The following is a 17,361-nucleotide window of genomic DNA, read 5'->3' as shown; positions in this document are numbered from 1 at the left end:
AGCCACCACGCCTCTTTGCAGTGTCCTTTATGCTTTAAGCAGTAATTCCTCTGAGTGTTTTGCTTGTAGATGGGATCCTTTACCCTTTCTGGGTTTTCATTATTTAATGAGGTTTTCTAACATTTTTATATTGGTCGATTTCTAGAATACAGGAGGGTGAAATTAGATGCCCCCCTCACTTTTTTTTTTTACATTCCGTATTTCCTTTAGATGTCTTTGCCTTGTCTTTTAAGTCTTTTGAAATATTTTTTTTTCTCATTAGCCAAGAAAAGTCTTGCCTTTTGAATGACGATCTAATCAAGTATCAAGATTTACTATAAGGTTGTAAGCACAGTTGTATTCTCATTTGTCTTTATCAAATGCCTGACCTCCAGGTTCTGTGTTTCTGTGATGCCAGAGTATGAGCACCTTCCTTAAACGTGGGCATTTTCTTGTGTCTGCTTGTACACATGCGCAAAATTAGAATCCCCTTTGTCTTCCTTTCTTTTTTTTTTTTCATTTTCCATTCATTCATCTATTTGTGCATGCAGTGCTCATTAAGAAACATTATTGCCAGCCACTGTTCTGGGTGTTAGGGGTACCAGGTGGCTCCCAGGGGTCTCTTCTCTCAAGGAATCCAGCAGCTGCTGGTGGAGCGGGCCCAGTGCCTATCTCACTGGGGAGGGATGTGTTGGAGGGGAGGTGGCAGTGGGCCCTTCTCAACAGGTGAAGTTTGAGTTCGGTCCTAAAGACTGAAAAGGATGTAAGAAGATGGAGCTGTGCTTTCCCGGCTCAGTAACAGCATGGCGAGCGATCAGCTAGAAGGGGACATGGGATAAGAAAAAAAGCATTACTTTTTTACTTAAAAATATAGTCACCTTATTTTTAAGATTATGCAGTTCGTTATTTTAGCTCTATTTCTCTTACATTTTGAAGTCCCAAATGTTGACACTCAAAATTCAATGAGAAGGTTTTGTCCACATTAGATAGTTGGATTATTTTTTGTGAGAGAGGAGTGGCCAGGCCCAGGACAGCTGAAGGACAGGTTGCTGTGTCCAGAGCCCACCCCGGGAGTGTCCAGGCCGGCGGACTCCTGCTCACAGGGGTCCTTCTGAGACCACCTCCCACGTGGCCCAGGCATTCACAGGATGTTTCCTGTAAACCCATCTGCCCCGTCTCCTCATAAGTTTTCCGAACATTTGTTATTCAAAAGGCCAAGCGACTAAGACTTCCGTTCTTCCAAACTGAACTTTCTGTTTTCTCCCTGGTCAGTGATTGCTATACTTGGCACCCTTGTGCCACGTGGCTGGTTTCAGGGAGAGTTGCTCCCACGTGCTGTACCTGTGGGCATAACAGGTTTAGTTGGTCATCGTTTACGGACGTTACCTTGCATCAGTGAGTATGTCATATTTTCCTTCTTCTTCACTGACCTACCCTTCTAAGTGGAATAGAAATCAAATGTGAATCTACTGGGATATGTTGCAATCCACTGGGAATAATTTGAAAAAAAAAAAAGTGGCCCACACAAATTAAATGAAGATCAACAGTTTTAAAGTACACGATAGCATCTTGTATAAACTACAGCTTCCCTTTCACATTATTCCTGGTCATGCAGTAGGTTCTGGAGAAAAAAGGACTATGGATAATCCGTTAAAAGAATGACAGATTCCCCGATGTGCTGAGCAGTAGTAATACCTAATTTTGATTTCGAGTGTGCTATAATGGATTACCATATAGATGCAGCTGAGCACTGAGCATTAACTATGGCCATGTGCTTTTCAGAAAAGTAATATTTATTCACACTGTGTGGCTTTCCTGTGCTTTTTAAATTTTACTCTCCAGTGCAACTACACACAAGATGTCAGTAGCTTATGTGGCATTCGCAGTAGTGTAGCTTGGAATGTGGGCTGCAATAGCAATACCTTATTGTATTTGCCTCCGTAGAGGTAGGCTTCATCTGGGGCTCTCTGAGGGACAGGCTTAGCATTTAGACAAAGATGGTTGTTTGGGGCTTTACTTTTATTGACCTCATAGACTTTAATGCATAAAAAATGGCCCTTGCCATATTTGAGTGCAGAAAGCATCTCTGTGGGTAGTTTCAGCCTTCTAGTTGTTGTATAAGATTACATCCATTTGGGAATATTCTTAGTAGCTCAGATATTGGGCATGGTGTTTCCTATCCAAACCTTACTGAGTTTATTTTTGAGTCTCTTTAAAGTCCATCCATTTTTTAAATCTGAAAACTTTTACCCAAAAGTGGTGATGATGATATAGACCTGTCCTCAGAACAAGTTGAGTCTACTTGTGGCCAACTGACAGCATCCAAGCATCCTGATGCACGCCATCTTGCTGTATCCTTTGTCCTTCTTTATATTAAAAAGACATTTGTCTTTGTTGCGTACTAAGAAAAGAAACCTAAATCAAGAAGACCAATCTGTATTTTGGAAAGCTGAAGAGCATGATTCAGTGCCAACTTGGTTTCCTGACTACAGTGAAGATCTGAAGAGCCAGTGGGCATGCCAGGCATTCGTCTTCTCCAAGATGAGCTCTATCCTAACTCTTTAGAGTAATTTTCTCAGCCTCGGCTGTTCGAAATTTTTAGAGTAAGTAGCAAGATGGGCCCAGAAGATGACCCCGGAATGTAGGTGGGGTGCCACATCCCCCTGGAGGGAAGCGTGACAGAGGAGGACACCGAGTCGCTGCTGTGCCGCTCACTCTGGGAGAGCAGGCTGGGTGCAAGGGGGCAGAAGACGTGCAGGGACGACTCAGCTGTGCAGCTCCCATCCCCTTGAGGCTGCAGCCAGCCGATGAGACGTGAAGCCAGCAGAGACCCTGTCCCCGAAGTAGGGTGCACTTCTTTAGGACTTCAGCCTCTTGCTATGAGAATATCCTCATTAGTCATTGGAAGGTGACTGTGGCAGACAGAGACGAGTGCAGCTCGAATCCCCTCCAGCCTGGCTGCAAGGAGTGGGGTCACCCCAGCCCCCGGCTGTCAGCGCTGTCTTCACCTTTCCAGCCACGGCCATGCTCTTCCCATCATGACCCCAGCCAGTGACTGAGCAAGGCAGCGGTACAGTGGCCTGGCCGTCCTCAGGCACGTGGGGCTCTTCTAACGGACTGTGAGCTCTGTGTGGGGGTCTGTTTCTCTTTCACAGATGCTATTCCCCATAAACCACTAGGGCTTCTAACTGCACGCAGGGTCTGTTTCCCAGAGAACTCAACCTGCAACCATTATTATTCATTTGGTAGCAAACATATTGAAATAGCCTCTGTAGTAAATTTTTCGGTAAAGAGAAGGGATGAGTTAAAGAATCCTAAAACTTAACAGCATTATTTACAGTTGCCAAGGTATGGAAGCAACCTAAATGTCCACCAACAGGTGATGGATAAAAAAGATGTGGAATATATAAACAATGGAATACTACTCAGCCATAAAAAAGAATGAAATATTGCCATTTGCAGCAGCATGGATGAACTTGGAGGGCATTATGCTGGGCGAAATAAGTCAGACAGAGAAAGACAAATACTGTCTGATATCACTCATATGTGGGATCTAAAAAATACAACAAACTAGTCAATAAAACAAAAAAGAAGCCGACTCACAGATATAGAGAACAAACTAGTGGTTACCAGTGGGATGAGGAAAGCGGGGAGGGGCAATATTGGAGTTGGGGGGGAAAAAGGGTTATTATGAGATTGTATGAAGTCATGTGTGTGAAACTTTTGAAAATTGTAAAGTACTATAGAATTTAAAGACTCATTTAATAAAAATTAAAAATAAATAAATGAATAAATATTGACTGAAAAAAAAAGAATCATAAAACTTAGGCACAAATGGAAGCTGTCTTTCTCTCTTGAGCCTGGAGAGCCCCCAGCCCACCCCCAGATGTGCTTGTTGTGGGCTCCAGAGCTGCTTGTTTGGCTGGACAGCAGCCCAACTGCTGATACCCTCATTTGTATCCTTGGTTCCAGAGTAGGTGGTTTTCTTGTACTCACCTCCTTGCTTGTGCTGTTTTCCCGCAACCCATAGCCCTCTCTCTGGGTTTTCTCCACTGTCGTGTCTTCTGCAGCTCATGGGGACATTCAGGTTTACATTCTGATGGTAGGACAATGCTTGCATTGGATCCTGTTAAAATGTTCTGTAGAAATGTGACTTTTTTTTTTTTTCTTCTTGTGATTCTCTTTTAATGTAATGGAACTTAACAAGACATAACCCAGTTTTTACATTTAGTTCCTTTTGTGTGTCATCCATCTAAACTGCATGTTGGTATAATTGCAAAGTGAAGACCTTTTTTGATTTTTTTCCCCCAGGGAGCCACTTGCCTTCATACAGTTTATAGACTGATAGATCCATCCTGCCTGGCACTTGGTGTTTGGCCGACAAATGTTGTGGGTTCTCTGGGCAAGGGAAACCATTGAGCTCACTTGATTTAACGCTGAAGTCACTTTGTTATGTGGCATCGATTTCCCCACATTTCCAGCATCTTTAGCTTTTTCTAACTAGTTGTGATATCAATTAGTCATAAGTATTTCTTTTTTTTTTTTTTTTTGCTGTATGCGGGCCTCTCACTGCTGTGGCCTCTCCCGTTGCGGAGCACAGGCTCCGGACACACAGGCTCCGCGGCCATGGCTCGCGGGCCCAGCCGCTCTGCGGCATGTGGGATCTTCCGGGATAGGGGCACGAACCCGTGTCCCCTGCATCGGCAGGCGGACTCTCAACCACTGCGCCACCAGGGAAGCCCCAGTCATAAGTATTTCTAATCTTTAACAATAAGCCTACAAACACCTGGCACATCCAGAGTTTCTCCTTTGACTTGTGCACGCTTGCTTCTAACTTCTGTTCCTCTGTCCGGCCCCCCACATCCTTACCTCCTTAGCAGAACTTCAGGAAACTGTTAGTGCTTGGGTTTTATCTCATTTCATTTCAAGCTCTCTCCCAGAAGGGTCTCATATACACACACCTTTAACTGCTGCCTGTTTTCTGTTACCATCCAGATCCCATTTCTATATTCTAGACCCATATACCAGATTGCCTATGAGAACATCTTCAGTAAGGTGGTCCACTGACACCTCAAATTCCAGGATGTCCAGAACCAAACCTGACATGCTTCAATTATGGAATTCCTTCTGGATTTGACATCTTGGATAAAATTATTGCCATCTACCGAGCCCTCTGGCTGGTGGGGGGGCCATTCTTGAGTCCTCCATTTACCCCAACTACTCGACCTGTCCACCCTGACAGTTTCCCCTTCTGAATGTCACTGTGCCAGCTTCTCCTCTTACCCCGCTGCCCCTGGTCCAGGCCATTTCACTCCCTGTCTGAAGTACTACCACTGCTTCTTCCTGCACGCCCCTGCCTTTCTTCTCAGCCATCTTACAGAACCTGCTCCAGGGAGAGCATCAACCCCGGCCTCGCCTGCCTCTCCAGGCCCGTCGCCTCCCTTCTCAGCCGCCTGCCCGCTACGCTTACTGCCTGCTGCTGTCTGCCTCTGAACCTTCACACACGCTCCTCCTCTGTTCCTGCCCTCCACTTGGCTAATTTAATTAATCTGTAAGTCTTAGGCCAAGTGTCGTCTTTTCCAGGAAGCAATCCATGAAGTCCCCACTAATGGGAGGTGCTTTCCCCTCACCCGTGTAGCACGTCATACAAATTTCTTTCAGGCTTCTTTTTTTCCCTGAATGATATTTTCCTTACCGTCTCTCTTGCCCATGAATCATGAAACCCTTGGAAGTAAAGACAAAGTATTTTATTCATAGTTATTTTATTTCTGCATTTCAAATGCCAAGCCTTGTAGATATTTTTCACTTAGTGGGATCTGGCGTGTGTGTGTGTGTGTGTGTAGATCTGCTGTGTGTGTGTGTGTGTGTGTGTGTGTAGGTATGTTTGAGTGTATGTCAGTATTATCACATAGTAAAACAGATTTAAGATACCCTTTAGAATTATGGGGTTAAAAGATAACAAACCAACATGTTCTAGGGAAAGTCTGAAGTGGAAAAATGGAGGAGAGAATTTACTGATTTTCAGCATGTGATCAACTATGTACAGCTTTTAATATATAATCAGAAATAATCTTTGATGGTCTGTGTAGCATTTTCATCTTTGTAGATGTGTAGCATGTAGAATTTATGACAAATTATGTAACTAAATACATTTATATTTTATGTTTATCAGATTTTGAAAAACTTAGTTCTTTTAAATGATACGGCTTTTATTTTTTGTCTGGGTTTTCTTTACTAGGTTCAGGGCTAAAAAACGCCCACACATTTTAATGTATTTTAATGTAAATGCCATCACTAATTCAGTGATGTTTAAGGAAATATAAGGTACATATTATGTCAATGTGAATATAAGACCATAGCAAAGATCAGGATTACCTATAAAATTCACAATTTCACAAGTAAAAAACATTCAGAATTCTTTTACTGAATATTTATTGAGTACCGACTGTGTGCCAGGCATGCTCCAGGCACTGGGGATATTTCAGGGTGTTCTGGCCTTCATGAGGCTTCCAGTCAGCCAGGGGTGAGGACTGTGCCAGGGACGATGGGACAGGTGATGGAGGAGGTGACATTTACAGTGAGGCCCAGCTGCTGGGAAAGACATCCAGGCTGGGACAAGTCGTGCCCTTGATAGTCACCCACATTGGATCAGGTTTACCTGTGGTGGCTTTCCCAGTAGACGTTCTTACACATTGCTTTATTGTCAGGTGGGAACAAATGAGGTAAACACACGTGTATGTTGCTGACCCAGTTGGAAAGTTACAACAAGAAAACCAAACCAAACCCCAAGCTGGCTTGAATGGAAGAGGTAGTGTGTCGATAGCTGCCTGGAAATATACTTATTCCGGAGGTCTGAATATATCAATAAGTTTTTTGCCTTAATCTTTTTTTTTCTATTTTTTAATCATAGGAATATGATATATTTTTTAAAATATTTGTTTATTTATTTATTTGGCTGTGCCAGATCTTAGTTGCGGCACTTGGGATCTTTGTTGCAGCGTGCGAGATCTTTAGTTGCAGAATTTGGGGTCTAGTTCCCTGACCAGGGATCGAACCCGAGCCCCCTGCATTGGGAGCGCGCAGAGTCTTAGCCACTGGACCACCAGGGAAGTCCCTACCTTAATCTTTTTTTTTTTTTTTTTTCTTTTCTTTTTGTGGTATGCGCGCCTCTCACTCTTGTGGCCTCTCCCGTTGCGGAGCACAGGCTCCGGATGCGCAGGCCCAGCGGCCATGGCTCACGGGCCCAGCCGCTCCGCGGCATATGGGATCCTCCCAGACCGGGGCACGAACCCGTATCCCCTGCATCGGCAGGCGGACTCCCAACCACTGCGCCACCAGGGAGGCCCCCTACCTTAATCTTTCAAAATGTTAGACTGTTAGGCTAGATAAACCTAGAATGAGGATTTTCGTAGTAAAATAGAAATATATTATCAATACCAAGGAATGAATTTTAACCAGTGTTTGGATTTTCTACATTTTTTTAAAAGGCAGTTACAGATAGAATACAAGGACTTTTATTGCCCAAGAGTGACTTGCCAATACTTGTTGTAGAGTGAAAAAAAAGTTGTTCTCATTTGTTTGGGTCTTTCGGGAAAAGCTGCTTTCATTCTCCAAATACTCTTGTATATTGTAAGTTTGTTCTTTATTGTATCTACCAGAGGCGGCGGTGGGGGGATTCATAACTACAATCCTAAAACTAATATTTAACTATTAATTTCAAGGAATTCTTGCCACCAATTTCATTTCCTTATTCCACAGAGTAAGGTCTTATCCTCTTCGTTGTTCATCTTTCTTCCCAATTCTGTTTCTTGTCCAGAGACCAGTGAGAATTTTAATGAAAATGGGAAGTGGAAGGTGAAAAAGAAGACACCTAGAGAATCTGGCATTTGAGAGCTTATTCTTATAATATTTAAGCAATGGCTGTGATTTAACTAAGATAAAATAATCACTTCAGGGTTTTTTTTTTTTTTTCCTTTCTTATAGGGAGAATTCAAGTTGGGACAGTAATCTCTTTAAAACATTCAGGGAAGGAAGTTTGCTTGGGGCAAGTAAAAGAGACTGTCCCGTTGGGGTCCAAGATAAAGTGCAATATTTATCTTATTACGAAGTTTTTTTTTCTTTTCTGAAATATATCTATATAGATATATATAGATATACAGCAGGTACTATGGGCTAACATGAAAATGTGTAATTTCATTTGTTGTTTATTTTCTCTTTATATCTTATCAATTTTTGTTTGTTTGTTTTATAGAAAATACTGCAGTTTCTACCTGAACGAATTTTCTTTCGATGGCATTACCAGAGTATAGGTAAGAACAATCACAAAAATTTTAGGTAATATAGATTTCTTCCAATAGTATTTTCGGTACTGTTTTATATAATCAGCACCATCAAGATAGATTACAGCAAGGAATATTAATAAGTGTGCCAATTAAAGCTGAGACAGTCCCACCTGGACTTCAGAGGGAAGTGCATCCTCTGTCTCCTGCTCTAAAAGTGGTTCACAGACCAGCAGCCTCAACCTCACCTGAGAGCTTGTTAGAAAATGCAGAATCTCAGGCCCCAGCCAGACCTCTTGAGTTACAGCCTGCGTTTCCAACAAGAGTCCCAGGGGATTCCTGTGCACGTAAAGTTGATCTGGAGTATTTTACTTAAATAATTTTACATTTTTTTCTTGCAAGAATGTCTTGTTCTTCAGGCCTTTATCATGGACTCAGAATTATTTTGTTTGACCGTTTTAGAAAGTGGCAGCAAGAGGGAACTTGAAATAAAGCAAGTTACCACCTTCTGTCCAGTTCTCGACATCTCACAGTTTACTCTCAATTTACTGTTCACAGTACAACAAGAGTAATTCGTGGCATTGATTGTGAATTCTACCTTATCTTTATTTATTTTTATTTATTTATTTTTTTGCGGTACGCGGGCCTCTCACTGTTGTGGCCTCTCCCGTTGTGGAGCACAGGCTCCGGATGCGCGGGCTCAGCGGCCATGGCTCACGGGCCCAGCCGCTCCGCGGCATGTGGGATCCTCCCAGACCAGGGCATGAACCCGTGTCCCCTGCATCGTCAGGTAGACTCTCAACCACTGCGCCACCAGGGAAGCCCTCTCTACCTTATCTTTAAAGAGTGTCCGGTTCAGTCCTTCTGCCTTAGAGGACTCTGACATTTCCTATAACTCTCCTGCCTTACCAGGTGGTCATATTTGAGGAGAGCATGACCTTATAGTGGAATCTTAACTATTAGATCGTTCATTCATTCAAATATTTAATTGAGGGAGAGACTTTTGTGTGCAAAGTTCAGGGACAAAAACAGAGCATCTCACCGTGCTGTATTATGTAAGCTGATTGCCTAATGGGGATTAGGTGAGAAAAAACGAGTACAGTATGATCATTGCTCTACCAGAAGTGTAGTGGGAGCAAAGAAGAAAAGTTGAATAATCCTACTCAGAGGGATTGAGGAAGCCTTTGAAAGAGGTCATTTCAATCTGAGCCTTGAAAGGTGAGTGTGGGAAGGGCTTTCCAGGTGAGAGAGATCAATAGGAAAATGATAGGGAACCTGAAAGAACGTGGCACAGTCAGGGGATGTTCCAAAATTCAGGGTCCTAAACTTAATTTAGGATTATTTATGTGAAAACTGTAACCGATCTTTATATAAACTGAATTATTTAAAGTTATATGTTATAAATGTTATAAATGTAAAGAAAGTAAAGTATATATACTAAGCACACTATTGAACTGAATGAATAAATCGTTATCTTAAGATCGTGCCTTGGTCTTTCAAGCTTTCAAACACACAAAGAAAGTTTTTCTTTAAATTTTAGAGTTGTTGATAGCCTTTCTGTTTAACTGATGCTTTGACTTTCTGTATTTAAATTACGGTAAAAATTTAAAAAATTAAACATTAAGTATAAGTTAGAGTGACATCATGGGGATTTGTGATGCTCTGCGGTACAGCGGGAATGGATGACAATGAAAAATACCTGCATGCGGTGTTTATCTGTGCTCCCTATAATCCTTCAATGTTGTTTATGTTGTCTGTGTGAAAACCACCCTCATTTTCTTCAATAATACTTTACAATGTCTGAAGACTAGTAGGCTCCCCTCAGCATGAATGAACTTACTAGAACTATGTGTGGAAATTAACTTGCCACTTGTGTTGTGAAACTTTAGGCACCCATTAGGCAGTGTGTAGTATCACTTCAACTCTGCCCAGGACCTTGTGGGCTGGTTACAATTGCTGGTACAAGTAGCGTTGGTACCCAGTTTAAGAGTATCATTCTGAGAACAGTGACTTCTGGCTCGGGGGAGCTGCAGAGCGCCAGGTCTCCTGAGCCCCCGGGAGAGCAGGTGTTGTCTTTGTCCGTTGTGTAGAATAAGCCGGCTCTGTAATTCAGTCAGAATGCATCATGTCTAAGGACGTTCAAGTATGAGCATTTGTGTATCAAATCATCCTTATTATTGACAGTTGTATACTTAATGCTTGAATCAAACAGGCTCTTTTCAGGTAAGTAAATTTTTGCACGATTTATCGAAGTGGGTAGAAGTTGGTGTTGCGACGGGCCCACATCCCTTTTCTGATGCTCTTCAGGCTAGATGTGGGTTGAATCAGAGTTTCTTAGATTTCAGAATGGCAATGTGGTACGTGGGTGTATAACGACCATCGAGTCAACATTAGTGTCTGTAAGTAACCCCCAGGGGCCTGGGCAGCACCCTGTAACCCACAGTGTCAGGTTTTTTGTAGCCTGAGGTGTAAGTACTCATCATTGTGAGATAACTACACCCCAGATAGCCTCAGGCTAGCCTGGTGTTGCCACCGCATGAGTTCAGGTCACGTCAGGCCTTGTCCACTAAAGAATTACACAGAAAGAGAAAAACAAATATCGAATATAATACATATATGTGGAATCTAAAAAAATGGTATAAATGATCTTATTTGCAAAGCAGAAATAGAGACACAGGCATAGAGAACAAACGTATGGATACCAAGGGGGTAAGAGGGGGGTGGGATGAATTGGGAGATGGGGATTGATATATATACACTATTGATACTATGTATAAAATAGATATCTAATGAGAACCTGCTGTACCGCACAGCACAGGGAACTCTACTCAGTACCCTGTGGTGACCTAAATGGGAAGGAAATCCAAAAAAGAGGGGATATATGTATACGTGTAGCTGATCCACTTTGCTGTACGGTGGAAACTAACACAACATTGTAAAGCAACTATACTCCAATAAAAAAAAATGAAAATGTAAAAACAAAAAAGAGTTACACAGAAAAGTTTCTGTTTTCATAGCTTTTTGGATTTTGAAATCGCCAGTAAGCGACTGTGGATTTGTAATTCTACACATTTTTTTTTTAATACCTCAGCTGTACTTCTTGCATTCTTCCCAATTTGTTTGGACCTGTTAAAACTGTTGCTATTTGTCACTCAAGATCTTGACCAAGTTCGTTATAGAAAGTAAGAAACTGTAGGGAAATACCAGATTTCAAAGGGAAGGAATGTGCCTTGGATCTCTCCTTAGCACTGACATCTTGACGTGTGCAAAACCTCCGGGGTCAGGGCAGGAGGCTTTTCCCAGCGCCTGACAGTTTAGGGACCTAAGCTCCCTTATTGCAGGTTTTTGCATTCTCTATAGATATCTGGTATTCCTTACCTAATAGGAAGAACACTGCTGTGTAAACCTCTTAATTAAATGTTAATTAAGCCTGGTAGGGGCCAAGGTACTCTGAAATATTGGGTTAGCACCTTGGAGTTTGGTTTTTTTATTTTATTTTATTTTTTTTTTTTTTTTTTTTTTTTTTTTTTTTTTTTGCGGTAGGCGGGCCTCTCACTGTTGTGGCCTCTCCCCCTGCAGAGCACAGGCTCCGGACGCGCAGGCTCAGCAGCCATGGCTCACGGGCCCAGCCGCTCTGCGGCATGTGGGATCTTCCCAGACCGGGGCACGAACCCGTGTCCCCTGCATCGGCAGGCGGACTCTCAACCACTGCGCCACCAGGGAAGCCCCTTGGAGTTTGGTTTTCACACCACTGACACAGCATGCTTCCTGCCCCACAGTACAAGTGACAATGTTACTAGGCACAGAAGCCGAAAATATGAGCAACTCCTGTATCTGCAAGTCTTAGAAGCTCTCAGACCTACCCGATAGCCACATTTTATCCTGAGAAGGAAGGAGATAATTCGAAACATCAATTGCCACAGTGTTTGAATTCGGCTTCTTATCTTGTCATCATGTTTTGTCTGTAGCAAAGAGAGACATTCTATTTTTCTTAAAAGTGTTTTTAGAGGGAAAAAATAGTCTGTAAGGTTTTTTGGGTTTTTTTTTTTGCGGTACGCGGGCCTCTCACTGTTGTGGCCTCTCCCGTTGCGGAGCACAGGCTCCGGACGCGCAGGCTCAGCGGCCATAGCTCACGGGCCCAGCCGCTCCGCGGCATGTGGGATCTTCCTGGACTGGGGCACGAACCCGTGTCCCCTGCATCGGCAGGCAGACTCTCAACCACTGCGCCACCAGGGACGCCCGTCTGTAAGGTTTTTAAGGCTGGCTCCTTGCTGTAAGTCTGTGAACAAGGAACATATTTGAACTCTAAGGCTTGCAGTGTGAAATGAACACTGCCTCATTATTCTGAGCATCTGGAGATACTGATTCAAGTGATGTTTGGAGAGTAAGGAGATTAAGGAAGTGACTGACACAACACTTATGAACTCTGTGGTATATGCTGGCCCGTTACTCAACTATTTGCAAATTTCCGTTACTAATTACAAATGGAAAAAAATTTGTTTATTAGATTTTTCTTGAAGTCCATTTTAGGCAAGTAGTAAATCATGGTGGGTAAACGTGGCTGCTGAAGCCTTATCTGAGAGTAATACTGAGAACTGACAGGGAGTGAGATGATGATAAAGAATGGCACAGCAGCAAACCAGGGATATTTGGTGCAAGGGCAGGCTGTGGCGCCCCTTCATGTGCCCATGTGTCTTAGTACAGGACTCAAGTTATACATGTGTTCGCTTTAAGAAGCTTCTATAAAGAAGATTTTCTGTCCCATTCAGTGTATAGTGCTGCGTCTGTACTCGGTAAATGTTTGCCGAGTGGATGAAAGTATATGTTTTGTATTAGAGATGTTTTATATTAAAAATGTTTAAAAAATAAATAACCTTTGGGCTTAAAGGAGCAGGCTCAATTAATGAAAGTTCACACATGTACAAAACTTCATACATGGTTTTTATATATGAGTCACTGAATCTAGTTTGTTCAACTAGGTTTTTCTTATACATAGTATAAAAACCAGGTGCATAACTAAACTGCAAATATGTTTATGGCTTTTAAAGAATATCCTTGCATTGGGTATACCCCGGGCTACCCAGTGGGCTCACATTGCCTGGGATGTGAACACACTCTCTGAGGCTCATTTCTCATAGCTTCTGCTGCTCACTCTTCGGGAATCTGAGTCTGACAGCCCTCCCAGGGCCCCTCCCCGTCAGCCCACTCTTCCCGAGGGAGCGGGGGCTCCCCAGGCACTTCACACCAGGACTCCCTCAGGGTGCATCGCCGCCAGGCTGGGCTAAGTCCGGGGCCCTGTGTGCCTCGTGCCCACCGAGGGCTGGCTGGGCCTGATGCCCTGTCAGCTCACTTGGTGTCCTCCCAGCATCCTCCCTCGGGTGCTTCCCCCATCCCTGCTCTGCATTTCTTCCCCTCCTTCGCCTCTGTGCTCTGCCCTCCGGAAGCCCTCTTCTTGGGTTAAGTGACAACCCTACAGCCTCGGCCTCTTGCTTTCACCTCCGTGGCTGCAGAAACCTGGGTTTTCTCTGGTGCTTCTCTGTCTCCCTCAGGGGTATGGGGGTGAGACCACGGTCTTTTTTCCTTCAAGGCCCATTCCAGACCTCATCCACCACCCCCTCTACGGAAACCTCTCTCCCTTGACGATGCTGCCTTCTTCCCCTTGTTCTTGCCATGTCCTCTGATCATCTGCTCGCTTGCTTTTCTTTTTTAATGGCTTTACTCTCTCCCAGTCCTTTTCCTTCAAGGCAGCCATAGCTACCCATCAGCCCCTTGACCCCCTCGCCTTCTGTGGCTTCCTGACTTCTCTTCCAACCCTTGTCGTGATGCAGATCTCTGTCTGACCACAATCTCCATCCCTGATCTTTCACTCAGTCATTTCCAGGCTACCTGCTCTGTTTTTTCTTTTTTTAAAATACAGCTTTTTAAAAGTATAATTGACATTAAACAAATTGTACATGTTTAAAATATACATTTTCATAAGTTTAAGCGTAGGTATACACCTGTGCAGCCATTGCTGCAATCAAGATAATGAACATAGCCATCACTCCCAAAAGTTTCCTCCTGCCCCATTCCACCCTTCCCCAGCTCACCCCCCCAGTCCCCAGGCAACCACAGATCTGCTTTTTGTCCTGATAGTTTGATTTTTTAGAGTCTTATAGAAATAGAATCATGCAGTGTACTCTTTTTTGTTTGGCTTCTTTCACTCAATATAATTATTTTGAGAGTCATCTGTGTTGGTGCATATATTAATAGTTCATTCCTTTTTATTTCTAAGTTGTACAGGAGTCCATTGAATGGATATACCATAGTTTTTTTATCCATTCATTTGATGATGGGCCTTTGGGTTGTTTCTAGTCTGTGGCTACAAATAAAGCTACTGTAAACATTTGTGTACAAGTCTTTGTGTGTGGACATGTGCTTTCCAGTCTCTTGAGAATGGACTGGCTGAATCAAATAAAGACATACGTTTAACTGCCAGATTATTTTCCCAAGTGGTTGTACCATTTTACATTCCTGCCAGCAGTGTGAAAGTTCCGATTACTCCACATTCTCATCAATGGTCAGTCTTATCAGTCTTTTAATTTTAGCGGTAGTGGTATCTCGTTGTGGTTGTAATTTGCATTTCTCTAACGACTAATGACCTTGAGCATCTTTTCATGTGCTGTTTGTCACCTGTATGTCTTTGGTGAAGTGTATCTTTGAACCTGTTGCCTATTTTTAAGTTGAGGGCTTTCCCCCCTAATACTGAATTTTAAGAATTCTTCACATATTCTAGTTATAAGTGTTTCAATCAAATATATGATTTGAAACTACTGTCTTCCTGGCTCTGGCTCATCTTTTCATTTCTTTAATAGTGTCCTTCAAAGAGTAGAAGTTTTTACTTTTGATGAAATCCAGTTTATCAATTTTGCTTTTATGGATTGTGCTTCTGGTGTCATGTCTAAGGAACCTTTGCCTAACCCAAGATCACAAAGATCTTCTTCCGTGTTCCCTTCTAGAAGTTTTATCGTTATATATTTCACATTTAGGCCCTTGATTCATTTTGAGATACTCGTTGTTAATTTCAGCTTCCTCCAGTAGACTGCTGCTCCCCTGTGCTTAGATGTTGTAGTGCCAGAAAGTCATGTGCTACTGCTCCGCTGGCACTTTCAGCAGAGCTTGTACACCAGCACCCACTTGGCATTTCTCCATGTTCTTGCCCCTTCTCTGATGTCATACTGCCATTGCTTATTAATTGGCTTGAGGCATGATGCATACACAGAGGGAGGTTTTTTTTTAATTAAAAATAAATAAGAAAGAATTTTGTAATGTTAAAGTTAGATTTGACACGGCTTTGTGAAATTGTGGCCTTAAAAATATCTTTAAAAGATCTTGAAAAGATTGCCACTTTATCAGGAGAAATCTTCAAGCACTGCAATTCTTATCAGTGAGATAAGCAAAGAAGTAGACTTTGAAAACATTGATTAATTTGCTTCCATTAAAGCCAGGAAAGTAAAATTATAATACATTCTGTGTTATAAATATTTAAACTAGTGTGATTTTTCATAGTAGTTTTTCATTTTTCAATATTGAGCTTTTCGATTTTTCAATATTTTTCAACTACTTTACTGTACTCATTCATTTATTCTTTTTTCACATGAGTCAATATAGTGGTAATCAGTAGGGTTGAAGAGGCACATAAAAGAGATGGAGGTGGGTATAATCACAGTTTGGTTGAGGAGTTTAAAAATCCAAACAGGAATGATATACAGAGAGAAACTTTTTGAAATTAAAATGAAATGGATTTCATAATGGTAAAGTAAAAGTAGAAATATCTTTGTGAACTTAGGGTCTTTAAGAAATACCTAATGTGACCAGGGAAGGCTCTCAGGTACTCATCACCAGTTCTCATGTTGAAACCCTCTGACATGTGCCTGCACTGCACACATTTTTCTTTATAACGTTGATCTTATTTAAAAAGAGGTCCTTAGAGAATAGCTGATGCCCTGTCTTTCGGGGGGAATGTGCTTCGCATGTACCAGACACTGTTCTAAGCATGTATGTAAACTCATTTAAGCCTCATTACAGTGCTCTCTGGTAGGCACTGTTATTATCCCATTATACAGATGAGAAAACTCAGGCATGGTGAAAGTAAGTAAGTGACCCAGGTTACACAGTAAGCACAGAACCTGGATTTGAACCCTAGCAGTCTGGCTCCTGAATCTGTCTTGCAACTGCTAAGCTGCAGTGCCTCACACATCTGAGAGTTTCTGAATACAGCAGGATGGAATAGATCAAATATATATGTATTAGTTTTCTATTGCTGCTGTAACGAATTAACAGAATCATTTCAAAAAGTAGGGTACTGTTGACATATATGGGGCATAGATTCTCTATGTCTCTTTGTAAAGTATGTAAAGTATGTATTTTCTCCTCCCTGTGTAGGGAAGTGTGGCTATAGGCAACTATGGGTAGACTGAGAGTTTAAAATAAAAATGTTGAGCCCATTTCAAGAAGGGGAAGGAAGGACTGACAACGCCCCCGTGGTCACACACAATGAGCAGGAGAAAGTGTCTCCGAGAATGTGTTGCAAGATGATGGATTTGCCAGATGTCTGGGAAGAGAGCTGTCTGCGCAGACTTTATCCCGAGTCTCCCGGGAGGTGAGGTTCTGCCGGCTCTGCCAAGCCTCGGGAGGTCCTCATGGGCATAATGGAGCAAATACTAAGCTGAGGCAGGGTGGACTTGGTCCAAGAATGGATGAACAGGGAGGCGAGGGATGAGGACCAGGTGGAGGACAGGTGTGGGATAAGTAGTCCCGTGAGCACAGGCACTCAGGGCTCGGCTGTGAGAGAGCCCAGCCTAGTCAATGCTGACTCTGGACCCCAAATCACTGGACATGCTTTGGTGACAGATGTGGAGGGAAGTGGGCGTTTTAACTTCCTACTTCATCACAAACCATTAGTAATTCAGTGCTGCAACCTAGTCACGACGATGGTGAGTCCCCACCGAGCCCAGCATTAGGTGTTATCAACAGTACAGCAGATAGCTGTACAAGGTTCCTTCAGAAAGCCAATGATTCCATTCCAGGTAATGAATTCCTAAAGTGTATGCATTTAACCGAC

The 17,361-nt window shown here is 42.7% G+C and overlaps 1 protein-coding gene across 5 annotated transcripts in view; it reads left to right on the top strand.

The window, feature by feature from the left end:
- RALGAPA2 (Ral GTPase activating protein catalytic subunit alpha 2) overlaps positions 1–17,361 on the top strand; it is a 287,179-nt gene that overhangs the window by 38,127 nt on the left and 231,691 nt on the right. For all 5 annotated transcript variants that reach the window (XM_081256663.1, XM_081256662.1, XM_081256661.1 and 2 more), the window contains exon 4: positions 8,231–8,288. In XM_081256663.1, the coding sequence (XP_081112789.1) occupies positions 8,231–8,288 (58 nt within the window). The remainder of the gene's footprint in view (positions 1–8,230; positions 8,289–17,361) is intronic.

Source organism: Mesoplodon bidens, assembly GCF_964165515.1.
Source record: "Mesoplodon bidens genome assembly, chromosome: 15".
Classification (NCBI taxonomy): Eukaryota; Metazoa; Chordata; class Mammalia; order Artiodactyla; family Ziphiidae; genus Mesoplodon; species Mesoplodon bidens.
The sequence above is the reverse complement of the archived record's forward strand: the minus strand, read 5'-3'. Positions and strand labels throughout refer to the sequence as shown.